Here is a 16531-nt window from a genome sequence, read left to right as displayed (position 1 = left end):
TGTGACACAATAAAAGTGATCAAAGAAAGTCCCAACTGCGGTGACCTAGGGTAACAATGCACACTAACCAGAAGTGATTTTCTTTGATCACTTTTATTGTGTCACATTTATTTAATTCTTAGCGCTGCACTGTTATTTTATAAACAATAGAAATGCCTTTCCTGGCACTAGGTGTATTCAGCTTTGTGTATTATGAATGGGAATTAAGATGGCCGCTGCGTTCCAGCATGCTTTCCAAATACCAGAAGTGACATCAGCGGACGTTGCGTCATAAGCCTTCGACGCGTTTCGACCAGTAGATCGTCTTCAGGAAGTACAAAAATAAAACACATAATTGCAGCACAGAGTATACTTTCCAGTCTTTTGAAGTGCAAGAAGACAATGACTTCCCTAAGCCCCATCTCTGCAAAATACTAATGCTGACTGAGCATAAAAGAAACAGGGCAGATCTAGCTTGGACTGAACTAACTAGCTCTTAATAAGAGGGGGGCAGAGAGAGAAACCAAAATCACATAGTAAAAAAGTTGTAGTGGTGTAAAACCTCTCCTAGATGTCAGCGTACTACTGAACAATAATAATCTGATGCAGTTCAATACAACACATGAAAAACACATGTAAGTATGACAGAACAGTAACTATACATGAAAATCCGTTATCATTTATTTATTTCAGGTACTTATATAGCGCCGTCAATTTACGCAGCGCGTTATCTACTGATTTGTTTGAGTCACCATTTATACAGAATGATACAATGCATAAATCCAAGTTATCAGGATTTCTGAACTGTATGATAGTCCATAGATCAGATAGATATGTATGCCAATTTTCAGGCAGACTAAAAGTAAGCGAATCAGAAATTCTCCTGTTAATGGAACACTTTAGGAAAAGACTTTGGTTGCAGGGGATGAAAGGGAACTGGGGTATTATGTACTATGTAGCATGTTAATATTCTCTCCCCATACTTCATTCATCACCTGGGTTGTCTGTGCTGAGGACTGCTGATGGCAGAGGAGGTAACGTTTTCTTATGGAAATCAGCTGGGTGATTTTGGAGTTCATGGTACTGGTGGGACTTACTTCTGTGCCCTGATAGGAGAAGACCTCTTGATTCTCCACTCCCATCTGGGCTGCAGGTGAACACATAACCTGCTGTCAGTTCTTTATTTTTGTATATTTCATGGCAATGATTTGTGCTTTCTGGTGTCTGAACTTTGACAGATGTGTGCTACAGCATCCAGATGTTTGCAGGTTTTATGCTTTCTATCTAGGTAATGAATGGCGTGGTTGTCAGCTCTGATCTTCACCCACCTCACAGCGACTTTCTGACATCTATGAAGTCCATGCCGGTGAGTGAAGGGATGGAGTACTATCTTACACTTTTACCTAATACATAACATTTTTTTATTACAGGAATATATATATACAGTCAGGTCCATAAATATTGGGACATCGACACAATTCTAACATTTTTGGCTCTATACACCACCACAATGGATTTGAAATGAAACGAACAAGATGAGCTTTAACTGCAGACTGTCAGCTTTAATTTGAGGGTATTTACATCCAAATCAGGTGAACGGTGTAGGAATTACAACAGTTTGCATATGTGCCTCCCACTTATTAAGGGACCAAAAGTAATGGGACAATTGGCTTCTCAGCCGTTCCATGGCCAGGTGTGTGTTATTTCCTCATTATCCCAATTACAATGGTGTATAGAGCCAAAAATGTTAGAATTGTGTCGATGTCCCAATATTTATGGACCTGACTGTATATATATATTTTTACATTCACATCAGTGAATGTAATTCACATTTACATTCACAACCTGCGCTAAGAGCTAATGGTTATATAAATGGTAAAAAAGCAGCTAGCAAGAATGTTGGCCACAAACAATAAGATATAGGAAATAAATGCAGAACTAATGCAGAACCAATGATCTATGAAAAATAAAAACCTATATAGAATGGCAATATTATTCATGCAAAAAAGTCCAAATATCACAGTTGAAAGTCACAAAGGACCCAGTGCCAGAAAAAATAATGAAGTGCTTTGAAAAGGGGAGAATTCTTCCACCTTCCACACATTTAGCCTCTTACCGGAACAATATGACCACCAAGCTGTCAGAAGCACATATAGGGATGTGTATAGGGATGGCTAGAAGTCGCCAAAAAATTGCTTCACCAATCTCTTTCCACTGCAGTATGATCCACAATGCGAGTAAAAAGGTAGAATGCCAAAAGGGGAAGTAATCGGGGGGGATACAGAAAACAAATGGAAGGTGCTCTGGTCAGATGAGACCAAAATTTAACTTTTTGGCCTAAAAGCAAAACTCTATGTGTGGTGAAAAACTAACACTGCCCATCACCCTGAACACACTATCGCCACCGTGAAACATGGTGGCAGCAGCATCATGTTGTGGGGATGTTTTTTTTCATCATGGACAGAGAAGCTGGTCAGAGTTGATGGGAAGATGGAGCCAAATACAGGGCAATCTTAGAAGAAAACCTATTAGAGTCTGCAAAAGACTTGAAACTGAGGTGGAGGTTCACCTTCCAGCAGGACAACAACCCTAAACATACAGCCAGAGATACAATGGAATGGTTTAGATCAAAGCATATTCATGTGTTAGAATGGTCCAGTCATGTCCAGGCCGAAATCAGATTGAGAATCTGTGGCAAGATTTGAAAATTGCTGTTCACAGATGCTCTCCATCCAATCTGACAGAGCTTGAGCTATTTTGCAAAGAAAAATGTGCAAACATTTCGCTGTCTGGATGTGCAAAGCTGGTAGAGACATCTCCATAAAGACTTGCAGCTGTAATTGCAGCGAAAGGGGGTTCTACAAAGTATTGATTCAGGGGGCTGAATACAAATGCACACCACACTTTTCAGATATTTATTTGTAAAAAAATGTTGACAACCATTTATCATTTTCCTTCCACTTCACAATTATGTGCCACTTTGTGTTGGTCTATCACATAAAATCCCAATAAAATAATATATATACACACACATATCCTCCTTGCTGGGGTTAATTTTTTTGGTGTAGTATTTAATTAAACTAGCTACACTAGCTAAAGTGTATCTGTTCTCCAAATAAATGATGATTTTATAAATGTGTGCCTCAATCTGTGCTGACTTAGAGCTGTCAGTCTGATATGTCAGAACACTGACACTTTACAGAGCACATTGCTGTCAGTGCAGGTTAGTATGCATACAACAGATGCTACCCATCGCAATCTCTTCTGTCACTGTGTCTCTGTAGAAGTTTGGGCTTGTCATCATCTACACACTCTCCATATCAGACTGTAAGCAGATGCTTACATGTTTGTCAGGAGGAGGTGAGGTGCAGGCCACAGGTGCTTGTCAGTCCCAGTAGAGGGATTGTGTGCGTCACAGATGCCTGTCAGTCTCACTTCTCACACTAAGTAGCTTGGCTGGTCTCGGTGGCATTGTGTGATGTTACGTAGTTAGCCTCTGATAAGCAGCATCCAATTTTCTCACCCTCCTTATGCTGCCCTGTGCATCCCTGAGTGGAATGCAGACCATATTGGTCATTAACACACTTGATGGACATGCAAGATGCATATGCTGTAGGGTGCGAAACAGATTATGTCCAGTAAGGCCATGATCTCCTAGTCTTCCACTCAGCCGTGATCTCCTAGTCTTCCATTCAGCCGTGATCTCCTAGTCTTCCACTCAGCCGTGATCTCCTGGTCTTCCACTCAGCCGTGATCTCCTGGTCTTCCACTCAGCCGTGATCTCCTGGTCTTCCACTCAGCCGTGATCTCCTGGTCTTCCACTCAGCCGTGATCTCCTGGTCTTCCACTCAGCCGTGATCTCCTGGTCTTCCACTCAGCCGTGATCTCCTAGTCTTCCACTCAGCCGTGATCTCCTAGTCTTCCACTCAGCCGTGATCTCCTAGTCTTCCACTCAGCCGTGATCTCCTGGTCTTCCACTCAGCCGTAATCTCCTGGTCTTCCACTCAGCCGTGATCTCCTGGTCTTCCACTCAGCCGTGATCTCCTGGTCTTCCACTCAGCCGTGATCTCCTGGTCTTCCACTCAGCCGTGATCTCCTATTCTTCCACTCAGCCGTGATCTCCTATTCTTCCACTCAGCCGTGATCTCCTAGTCTTCCACTCAGCCATGATCTCCTAGTCTTCCACTCAGCCATGATCTCCTAGTCTTCCTCTCAGCCATGATCTCCTAGTCTTCCTCTCAGCCATGATCTCCTAGTCTTCCTCTCAGCCATGGTCTTCTAGTCTTCCACTCAGCCATGATTTCCTAGTCTTTCACTCAGCCATGATCTTCTAGTCTTTCACTCAGCCATGGTCTTCTAGTTTTCCACTCAGCCATGATCTCCTAGTCTTTCACTCAGCCATGATCTTCTAGTTTTCCACTCAGCCATGATCTCCTAGTCTTCCACTCAGGCTGCATAAATGAGTGTTTTGGACCAAAAGTGATGTATGCTTGGTTGCACCCTTCCTTTGGTGCTCTTAACCCCACCGCTCATGCTCAAAGAATGATGACAACTGTCGGTGCAGGTTGGCAGATGATTTCCTTCACCTGTGTCAGATTACGATTGGATTTTTACACTTGTGGGGTGAGAGGGGATGGTAGGCCTAAGCTTTGTAAGTTTGATGGATTTTTTTACATTAGGAGATCATAGGCTAAAAGACAGAAGTGGACCAGAGCTGTGTAAGTGTGATGGATTTTTACACTTGCTGAATGAAAGGCAGCAGGTGGCTGCATTTTCTAACTCCCAGGCTACTGCATCGGGGACCAGAGTTTACATGATTGTGTTATCCATAGGCAAGCATCTTAGGCGAGGAATTAATTGCTTACTGGGGGTGATACCTAAACAAAGGTGGCACCATCCATGTTCTGGTGAGAAAGGAAGATGAAGACAATTGTCAAGGGGGGAAGCACTATAATCTGAATGGTAAAAAAATGGCTAATTGTTACGAATGACTTTTTATGCATAAAAATATCTAATGTTAGGTCCTAGTTAATGTTCTTACAGTTGGTATAGAAAAGAATCACCCCCTTTAAAATAATCACATTCTGTTGCTTTGCAGCCTTAAATGAAGACACACAGTTTTTGTTTTATCCAGCTGTATTTACTTAGTATAACTTACTGTATAACATCCAAGTGAAAAATAAAATACCAATATGTCAGAAAAAAGAACTCAAGAACAGAATCGCTGAGTTGGAAAAAGGATCACCCCCTCCAAAAAATGACTTGTAAACTCAATCAGGTGTAGCTAATCACCTTCTCAATGGCACAAAAAGCCATTTGACTTTCAACTGTTATCAGCTGTGGTCGTTTTGATTAGCTCAGCATGAAAAGCACTTTCCTGGAGCATTTCAGTCCCTAATAGTGCAACTGAAGCAATCAACGGTGGATGGCAAATCACTGTTAAAAGATCTCCAGGTTTAAGTTGAGGACAGGCACAAGTCAGGAGGTGAATACAAATAAATTTCAAAGGCTTTATCAATGCCTAAAAGCACAGTGAAGTCTATTCTTAAGAAGTGGAAGGTAATTGGTACAACACAGACTCTCCTTAGATCAGGACAAATTGGATGAAAGAGCCAGAAGGAAACTGGTCAGAGAGGCTACCAAGAGGCCTAAAGCAGCTCTGAAGCAGTTGCTGGAATTTGACAAAGAGCGGTCATTGTGTGCATGTGACAATATCACAGATTCTCCACAAATGTGACTTGTATGGGAGGGTTGCATGGAAAAAGCCACTCCCCAAGAAAAGCCACAAGCAGTCACAACTGAACTGTGCCAAAACACACCTTGAAGATTCTGAGGCCACATGGAGAAAGATGTTATGGTCAGATGAGACAAAATTTAATGATTTGGCCTCAACACTAAATGAGATGTCTGATGGAAATCCAATACAGCTCACCATCCAAATAACACCATTCCTACAGTAAAGCATGGAGGTGATAATATCCTGTGATTGGGGGGGGGGGTGAGTTCTCTGTAGCAGGGACTGGAGCACTTGTCAGGATAGAGGAAAAATGGATTGGGCACAATACCATCAAATGCTTGAGGAAAATCTGCTGTCTTCTACCAGAAAGTTGTCCATGGGAACAAGGTTTGCCTTCCAACATGACAATGACCCAAAGCACACAAAAAAAATGGCCACACAGTGGTTGAAGGAGAAAAGGGTGAATGTCCTTACATGGCCTAGTCAGAGCCCAGACTTAAGCCCCACTGAAAATCTGTGGAATGACTTGAAGACTGCAGGTCACAGTCACCATCAAATTTAACTGAGCTTGCGCAGTTCTGCAAAGAAGAGTGGGCAAACATTGGAAAAGTCTGTGCAAAGTTAGTAGAGACATATCCCAACAAACTAAAGACTGGAATTAAAACAAAAGGTGGTTCAACAAAATACAGACACAAGGGGGTGATCCTTTTTCCAATTCAGTGATTCCATTTTTTGTTTTATAATTTTTTCCTGACATGTTTGTGTTATATCTTTCACTTTGATGTTGTAAGTCGTATGCCATTGAGAAGGTGATTAGCTACACCTGATTTGAGTTTACATGTAATTTTTTGGAGGGGGTGATCCTTTTTCCAGCTCAGTGATTCTGTTCTTGAGTTCTTTTTTTCTGACTTATTGGTGTTTTATTTTTCACTTGGATGTTATACAGTAAGTTGCACTAAGTAAATACAGCTGGATAAAACAAAATCTGTGTCTGTCTTCATTTCAGCCTGCAAAGCAACAAAATGTGATTATTTAAAGGGGGGGGTCTCTTTTATACCCACTGTATGTTAATATCCTCTGTATGTGTTTTAATGATACAGAGTGTGCATGTGGGATAGCCAAACGTTTTCATTATGTTAGCTCTTCTTCCTGCTTACCATTGCACAGTGCTGGGTCTTTCTGGACCTCTTATCGCAGTGCAGATCTGCCAGTTGGGATCTGATTGGATAAATGGCTCTCTGCAGTCTGTAATGACATGAAATGCCCACACTGTTCTTTGTAGCCAGTGACTACATTGCCTAGGCTTTAGGCCACCTGATGGATTTCATCCCTCTCACCTGACACTAGAGAGATCATGTGACTGGACCAGAGCAGCTTCAGTATAGGTAAGTATACAGATCTCTCCTTTACAGGGTAAATAGAATATTCTTAGAATGGAGGTGGGAGTAGGTTTAGTCTTAGTTAAATTTTGACTAAACTTCCACTTTAATAGAGTAGATCAGTAGCCACCAAACTGCAGCCCACGAATGAGGGCCTTTATCTGGCCTTTGGAGCAGTATGCCTTCCACTTATTTGAGGTACTATTCCTTCCACTGACACCAAAAGATGAAGCACCTTTTTTTCCACTGACACCAACAATAGGATACTATTTGTACCTTTGACACCAACAATGGGACACTATTTGTTCCTTTGACACCAACAATGGGATACTATTTGTCCCTTTGACACCAACAATGGGATACTATTTGTCCCTTTTGACACCAATAATAAGTCACAATTCCTCCCACTGACACCAATGAAGGGGCACTATTCCTCCAACTGACACCAATGAGGGGGCACTATTCCACCCACTGACACTAATGAGGGGGTGTTGTCTCTTCCACTGACACCAATGAGGGGGCACTATTCCTCCCACTGACACCAATGAGGGGGCACTATTCCTCCCACTGACACCAATGATGGGGCACTATTCCTCCAAATGACACCAATGACGGGGCACTATTCCTCCAAATGACACCAATGATGGGACACTATTCCTCCCACTGACACCCATGATGAGGCACTATTCATTCTTCTGACCACAGGAGCTATGTAATTTATTTACTCCAATGGACCAAGCCTGAGACTACAACTGAGGCTGGGGCATTTTTACTGACCACAGCCTGGCCCCCCTGAAGTATGCAGGACATCAAACTGGCGCTTTGTTTACAACGTTTGAGGACCCCTGGTTTATCAACATGAAGCCTACATTTTAGTTAAAGGTTCACTTTTACATCAGAAAGAGCTGAATGGCATAGCCAGTTTTTTTTGTATGAAGTGACTCCTCAATTTAAAATGTTATGTGATATAAACACAATTCTATAAGATTTCAAAGTATATTTGTTTGGAAATAAAGTCACCATAGAAGGAAAGACGGAGAAAAGGTGCCTTTCCCAGTGTGCCCCTTTCATCTTTATTTCGGATACTGTCAATGATCATGAATGTGATACTGCTTGTTGTAGTTATACGGTCACTTCTGATATTTTTTTTCAGATTTCTGCAGTAAAGCAGAACAGTGTGTTGCAGACTCTGGTGAGCAAAGAAGAGGAACTAAGCAGAGAGACGGGTATGTTCAAAATGTCAAAATTTTACATGTAAAAGAAAAAATAAATACTATTTTCAGTGTATAGCTACTTGTGACATCAGCGGAAGCTGCTGAACGAAAGTAAGGTTCTCTCTGAACTACTGAGAGCCAATAAATATAAATTATACAAAATGGGGAGAACAATAACAAGATTGTGTGTTTTCATGCTAATGTAAATTCTTTACTTCTATGCTCTGCATTATAAACTTTTTTTTTGAAAAGTCAAACAGTTTGGGGAACAAAAAAAATCAAATTCTACGTGAATATTTTAATTCTATCATTTAATCGCTTGAAATCACCACTTTTACATACAGTGGGGCAAAAAAGTATTAAGTCAGCCACCAATTGTGCAAGTTCTCCCACTTAAAAAGATGAGAGAGGCCTGTAATTGGCATCATAGGTAGACCTCAACTATGAGAGACAAAATGAGAAATAAAATCTAGACAATCACATTGGCTGATTTGGAAAGAATTTATTTGCAAATTATGGTGGAAAATAAGTATTTGGTCACCTACAAACAAGCAAGATTTCTGGCTCTCACAGACCTGTACCTTCTTCTTTAAAAGGCTCCTCTGTCCTTCACTCATTACCTGTATCAATGGCACCTGTTTGAACTTGTTATCAGTATAAAAGACACCTGTCCACAACCTCAAACAGTCACACTCCAAACTCCACTATGGTGAAGACCAAAGAGCTGTTGAAGGACACCAGAAACAAAATTGTAGACCTGCACCAGGCTGGGAAGACTGAATCTGCAATAGGCAAGCAGCTTGGTGTGAACAAATCAACTGTGGGAGCAATAATTAGAAAATGGAAGACATACAAGACCACTGAAACTCTCCCTCGATCTGGGGCTCCACGCAAGATCTCACCCCGTGGGGTCAAAATGATCACAAGAACGGTGAGCAAAAATCCCAGGACCACACGGGGGGACCTAGTGAATGACCTGCAGAAAGCTGGGACCAACGTAACAAAGGCTTCCATCAGTAACACACTACGCCGCCAGGGACTCGGACGTGTCCCCCTGCTTAAGCCAGTCCATGTCCAGGCCCGTCTGAAGTTTGCTAGAGAGCATTTGGATGATCCAGAAGAGGATTGGGAGAATGTCATATGGTCAGATGAAACCAAAATAGAACTGTTTGGTAAAAACACAACTCGTTGTGTTTGGAGGAGAGAGATTGCTGAGTTGCATCCAAAGAACACCATACCTACTGTGAAGCATGGGGGTGGCCACATCATGCTTTGGGGCTGTTTCTCCGCAAAGGGACCAGGACGACTGACCATGTACAGGACAGAATGAATGGGGCCAAGTATCGTGAGATTTTGAGTGCAAACCTCCTTCCATCAGCAAGGGCATTGAAGATGAAACGTGGCTGGGTCTTCCAACATGACAATGATCCCAAACATACCGCCCGGGCAACGAAGGAGTGGCTTCGTAAGAAACATTTCAAGGTCCTGAAGTGGCCTAGCCAGTCTCCAGATTTTAACCCCATAGAAAACCTTTGGAGGGAGTTGAAAGTCCGTGTTGCCCAGCGACAGCCCCAAAACATCACTGCTCTAGAGGAGATCTGCATGGAGGATGGGCCAACATACCAGCAACAGTGTGTGCCAACCTTGTGAAGACTTACAGGAAACGTTTGACCTCTGTCATTGCCAACAAAGGATATATAACAAAGTATTGAGATGAACTTTTGATATTGACCAAATACTTATTTTCCACCAAAATTTGCAAATAAATTCTTTCCAAATCAGCCAATGTGATTGTCTGGATTTTTTTTCTCATTTTGTCTCTCATAGTTGAGGTCTACCTATGATGCCAATTACAGGCCTCTCTCATCTGTTTAAGTGGGAGAACTTGCACAATTGGTGTCTGACTAAATACTTTTTTGCCCCACTGTATATATATATTTATTTATTTATATACTGCATATGTAGGGTCTTCAAAAAGTTTCTGCATTTCTATCTATAATAGAGCTTTTTAAAAGTGCAGAAACATTTTAAAGAGCCCTTGTGTGTGTATATATACTATCTATCTATCTATCTATCTATCTATCTATCTATCTACAGTGTGTGTGTGTGTGTGTATATATATATATATATATATATATATATATATATATATATATATATATATATATATATATATATATATATATAGTTAAGTCCATATATATTTGGTCACAGGCACAATTTTATTTTTTTCCATGTATTTACCAAAACATATTCAATCTATAGCTATATAATGGATATGGGCTGAAAGTGCTTTTTTGCACCACTGTAGAAGTTGATAGTATTCCTTCCTCTTCTGACACGTTGCCACAGACTTCCCTCCTCGCCCACAGCAACACTCTTAACCTGGCCATAGACCATTTGAATCTCGGCCAGTTCAGCAGGGACCGGCCGAGATTCAAACCATGTATGGGCAGGCTGAACGTACCCAAGTAGATCAATCGATCAACTTGGGTACAACCAGCCTGCTCGATTTTACATGCGATTATTGCAGCCGCTATCAATAATCACTGTGTTCTTTCAGTGGGCACGGCTTCCCCCACCCCCATGCCAGAAAAACACAATGCAGGAGGGATTCCCCTATCAACACTCATCCGTGGTTGCAGGAAAAAAATTTGCTCTGTCTATGGCCAGTATTACCTGTCTCGCATTGCCACAGGCCTCTCTGCTCATCTTCTGTCTGGCCACAGCAGGGTTTGAATGGAATAAACCTCCTTCTCCGGTGGTACCTTTGCTTTAAAGTTTACTTTTGTATTGTGATTATTCCCCCCGTAGAGTGCATCTCCTACTGATTGTATGAATACAGTATTTTTATCTACTCTATCAACTTGAAAACATATATTTTTGTATAACGTTTGGAACCCTAAGTTAAAATTGGGAATAACATATTCTTTTGTCCACAGAAAATGAAGATTTGCTAAAAGCAGAGCAGGAATGGGATGCACTTGAAAATATACAGACAGGTGAGTTGCACAAATGTGATATTGGGTGTTTTTTGAACAACGAATACATGCCTTAAAGCTGAGTTCCACCTAGGGAAAAAAAAATAAAAGTCAGCAGCTACAAAAACTATAGCTGCTGACTTTTAAAATACAGACACTTACTGTCCCTTGGTCCAGCAGTGTCCTCACCACGTCTGGTTTCTCCGGCCTTCTTCTCTCCCTGGTGCCGGCATCTTTATTGTGGGCACCCGGCTGTGACAGTTTGCAGCTTCACAGCCGGGTGCCCATTGTGCATGCGCGAGAAGCGCTGCACTTGCTGAATGGGTCCATAGTCTTTTGAGACCTGTCACGTGTCTCAGAAGACTACGGGGAGGGAGGGGGGAGGACAATTTCCTCTTCCGATCGCCTAGGCGATCACAGCGGAAGTGGGAGCGAGTACGTGTGCCAAATCTAATGGGGAGCGGGGGACAAAGGCTTAAAGTGGAACTTCCCCTTTTGGGTAGATCGCCGCTTTAACTATAACAATAGAAGGAAACTTGAAGGTTTTTGGCCAACTTTTTTTTTTTTTTGGGAAAGTTTAAAAGTTCATACACTGAGGTTTTATATATTTATTTTTAAGATAACTAGTATAAAATCTTTATTTTACAAATAAAAAAATGATTACATCATGTATAAATGAGATGTAATGTGTTTAAAAAGCATACTGGACTTTGTAATAAGAAAGCCAAGCACTGTGCTTTTCTGGTAGTATAGATTCACTGGTTAACATGTAGCTGCCTTTGCTAGTAGAGGAAGGCGGTGTGTTCTTTGGTAACTCATTTGGGTCTCCATATAGCTATCGGAGATTGCACATGCCATCTTCAGCTTCTGCTTTTGAACAACTGAAAGGCAGATACAAAAATGTGTATGAACATTCATTTGACATATAGTGTATTTTATGTTTATTCTATATATATCTTTACATTCTCTAGAAGAGTATCAGCACAAAATGCAGCTAAATAGTGGTTATACATACCAAATCTCAGAGTCAGGTGCTGTGTACATTGATCAATTGCCTCCCAGGGCTGTGTTTAGACCTCATGCTGCCGTAGGCACAACACACAGCCCAGCTGAAGTGCAGATACATTGAATAGTGAGCAGGAGGTTTATAAATGTATGTGTCTTACTGTTGTATGTAGTATAAGCCCTCATGCACACAAGATGTTTTTACAGCTACTGTTTTTGGCATTTGACGTTTTTTATCTACAGTCAATATTATTATTATTATACAGTATTTATAAAGCGCCAATAGTTCGCTCAGCGCTGTACATTACAAAGGGGGACAGAACATGTGACAGAACAATACCAATACAATGCAAAACATGAGGGGATCGAGGGCCCTGCTCTTTCGAGCTTACAATCTAGAAGGGACGGGATAGTGGTACAGGAGGAGATAGCTGTGGGGGATGGAGTGGTAGGAAGAGTGGAGGAGGTCGGTCAAGTTAGCAGGGGGTAGGGTAGGCTTCCCTGAAGAGATGGGTTTTCAGGGTGCGCCTAAAGGAGAGGAGAGTAGGTGATAATCTGATGGGTTGGGGCAGGGAGTTCCAGAGGATGGGTGACACCCTGGAGAAGTCCTGGAGGCGGGCATGGGAGGAGGAGACCAGGGAACTAGAGAGAAGGAGGTCTTGTGAGGAGCGGAGTGTGCGTGTTGGGCGGTACTTGGATATTAGGTCAGTGATGTAGTCGGGGCAGTGTGGTGGACAGCTTTGTACGTCAGTGTTAGGATTTTAAATTTGATCCGTTGCGCAATCGGAAGCCAGTGGAGGGATTGGCAGAGGGGGGTGGCGGAAACGGAGCGGTTGGAAAGGTGAGTCTGGCAGCCGTATTCAGGATCGACTGAAGCGGGGATAGCCAGCGGTGAGGCAGGCCAGTAAGGAGGGAGTTGTAGTAGTCGAGACGTGATACGATGAGGGAGTGGATGAGCTGTTTAGTGGTTTCTGGGGTTAGGAACGTGCGTATTTTGGCGATGTTGCGGAGGTGGAGTCTGCACGAGTTTGTTAAAGATTGGACTTGGGGTTGGAAGGATAGGTTGGAGTCCAGAATGACACCAAGTACTCTGGCCTGCAGGGCGGGTTTGATATTGGCGTTGTTGGATGTGATGGAGAAGTCAATGGGGGGTGGTGTCCGGGCTGGGGGGAAGACAAGGAACTTGGTTTTGGAGAGGTTCAGTTTAAGGAAGTGGAGCGACATCCAATCTGATATGTCGCTCAGTAGGTGTGTGATTCGGGCAGAGACCGAGGGGGTGAGGTGGGGGGTTGAGAGATAGATTTGTGTGTCGTCGGCATAGAGGTGGTAGTTGAAGCTGTGAGAGTGTATGAATTGGCCAAGGGAGGAGGTGTAGATGGAGAAGAGAAGGGGCCCAAGGACAGAGCCTTGAGGGACCCCAACAGAGAGGGGGAGTGAGGGGGAGGTGGTAGCATTATAGGTAACACTGAAAGAGCGTTGTGACAGGTAGGATGAGAGCCAGGAGAGAGCAGAATCTCTGAGGCCGAGGGAGTGTAGTATTTTGAGGAGGAGGGGGTGGTCAACTGTGTCGAAGGCCGCAGAGAGGTCAAGGAGTAGGAGCACTGAATAGTGGCCATTAGCTTTGGCAGTTAGAAGGTCTTTGGAGAGTTTGAGTAAGGCAGTTTCGGTGGAGTGTAGGGGACGGAAGCTGGACTGTAGGGGATCGAGGAGGTGGTTGTCGTTGAGGTGAGAGCATAGGCGGGTGTAGACGAGGCGCTCGAGGAGTTTAGATGTAAATGGGAGCAGGGAGATGGGTCTGAGGTTGTTCGGGTCATTGGGGTCCAGGGAGGGCTTTTTAAGTATGGGGTTGATGTGTGCATGCTTCAGAGGGGAGGGGAAAGTACCGGAAGAGAGGGAGAGATTAAAGATGTGGTTGAGGGAGCGTAGGATGGAGGGGGAGGGAGGTCGTAATAAACTCCCCAGCAACTAGTTGTCCTAGTTACAACTTTGGTTTGCCAATCAAAGAACGTTAATGCTCCCTGACAATTGAAAAGCTTTTATACACTGGTGGGGCATATGGGACTTCTGCAGAGAGACTGCTGCTTCCTCACTGACAGCAGCTCTTTGCAGTATGCCATCCAGGCAGAGATGTTGGAGAGCAGTTAGACACTTAGATTTAAGCTTCCTCCTCACTATTCAATGTATGTGCATACTTTTTTTTTTAATTATTTCATTTGGGTTTTGGCATTTGATGATGACAAATATTTTGCACTAGCTCTCCCCTTTGTATCGTGCAACTATTTTTAATAAAAAACAAAACCTTGAATGCAATTGAAGGCCTACTTTCTGCTTTATATTCATAGCTAATTTTTAACTGTACAGACCAACATATAAAAGAAAGGAAATATGGTTTCAAGTTCCTTGAGCTATAAAGATTCTTCTGACCCACTTACTAACCCCTGCACCCATTCCTACTGTAGTAGTTCTGCTGAATGGATATACACATGTCCAAAAGTGGACAGAAGAGGGAAACAAAATAGGAACATCTAAAATCTCAGTTTGTAAATTTTACACCTTGCTTCTGCATCTCTTTGTCTGGCTCACAAGTACCTTGTGGTGAATAAAGCCCAGCTGCCACCTCCCTTTATACTGTATACTTGATATGTATTTATGTGTGTCTTTTGTTTATTTTAGGGCTGTACTGTGAGAAATCAGGTACGTGTAAACCTTTTTTTTTGTGTAGGTGCAAAAGTATTGCAGAAGTATAGGAGTAGCTACAGGTGACCACAACTAGTAGAAATTAGCCACATTCAGTTGAACTTGTTCTGTAATGTTGAAGACGTTTAGTAGCTTCAAGCCACCTCTTCAGTTTCAATGAGTGTCAGGATGATAACCCAGCATTTATGTCCACACATGTAGCACCAACACTGTAATCCAATTACCATAGAAAGACAGTTTTATTGTCCAAGAACAGTATGGGAGGTGTGAAAGTTGTGGAACCACCCTGTTCTAGTTATATGATTCCATCTTTTACATGGCTACAGGTGTGATTTGCTGTCAAATGCCATGGAAGAGATGTTACAGTATAACTATAGGCAAAACTTTTTTTTGTTCTTCTGGGATAGAGAAAGAGAGGGTTATAACCCCGTCAGATTTTTTTTTTCACCATCTGTGTACCATTGGGGAAATTTCCCTTCACTTCATGCCCTATAGCCAAACAGAAATCCGGATAATACACAGAGCTGTACATGTGCCTTCATTACAATACGGATAATACACAGAACTGTACATGTGCCTTCATTACAATACGGATAATACACAGAGCTGTACATGTGCCGTCATTACAATACGGATAATACACAGAGCTGTACATGTGCCGTCATTACAATACGAATAATACACAGAGCTGTACATGTGCCGTCATTACAATACGAATAATACACAGAGCTGTACATGTGCCGTCAATACAATACGAATAATACACAGAGCTGTACTTTTGTCATCCATACCTTGTTTTTGTGCTTTTATCTGCCACAACATTGAGACATATATACCTATTTCAAAATTTATGTAAGCAGGGCTTCTGAGTGACCTTCCTGGACAAACGCCTTTGATCTCCTTCAATGAAGCATTGCAATATTTCCAGACAGCGGACCTCTCTGAGTACATGGTATGTATCTGATGTGCTTTTACTGTCTATAGTATTAGTGTTATTAAAAAAAAAAAAGATATGTTAGAATAGCAGTCAGTGACCGACAGTAAAGTAGTTGTGAACATACAATGCTATAGACCAGTGGTTCTCAACCTGTGGAACCTCAGGACCCACATTTGTCCTTGGTCATTAAATCGCGATCCAAAAATAATTGAATTTCCGAAACATCATTTATTCCACAAAACAACTTGTGCCATATTCTACAATGTATATGCATTTTTAAACAGTAAACAAACTATTTCCTTCCAAAATTGATAGTGCAGTAAGAATTATTTTAAGCATACATAAAATAACAAAAATTCACCAATACCTCCAAGCTTTAACCGCTTCCTGACCGCCCTAAAGCAGAAGTACTGCTACAGGGTGGCAGGGATGCGCAAAATCACACACACACATATATATGTATATATATGTGTGTGATTTTGTATTGCCAGGTAAGGGGTGCGTGCATACTCCCTACCTACGCTGCTATTGGCTCCTTGGCATGTCAATCACCGGGTCCCAGCTGCTGATTCTTAGCCGGGACTCGGTGATTGATCATGAAG

General features: G+C 42.3%; 1 protein-coding gene across 3 annotated transcripts in view; it reads left to right on the top strand.

Moving 5' to 3' along the window:
* The window catches only part of ELMOD3 (ELMO domain containing 3), a 50603-nt gene that overhangs the window by 10324 nt on the left and 23748 nt on the right, over positions 1–16531 (top strand). For all 3 annotated transcript variants that reach the window (XM_089692461.1, XM_089692459.1, XM_089692460.1), the window contains 5 exons: positions 1268–1345; positions 8249–8321; positions 11252–11311; positions 14969–14989; positions 15853–15944. In XM_089692461.1, coding sequence (XP_089548587.1) covers positions 1271–1345; positions 8249–8321; positions 11252–11311; positions 14969–14989; positions 15853–15944 — 321 coding nt within the window. In that variant the 5' untranslated portion in view covers positions 1268–1270. The remainder of the gene's footprint in view (positions 1–1267; positions 1346–8248; positions 8322–11251; positions 11312–14968; positions 14990–15852; positions 15945–16531) is intronic.

The sequence above is a fragment of the Staurois parvus genome, unplaced genomic scaffold (assembly GCF_062004578.1).
Source record: "Staurois parvus isolate SC_StPar_1 unplaced genomic scaffold, SC_StPar_1.0 ptg000586l, whole genome shotgun sequence".
NCBI classification, from domain to species: domain Eukaryota; kingdom Metazoa; phylum Chordata; class Amphibia; order Anura; family Ranidae; genus Staurois; species Staurois parvus.
The sequence above is the reverse complement of the archived record's forward strand: the minus strand, read 5'-3'. Positions and strand labels throughout refer to the sequence as shown.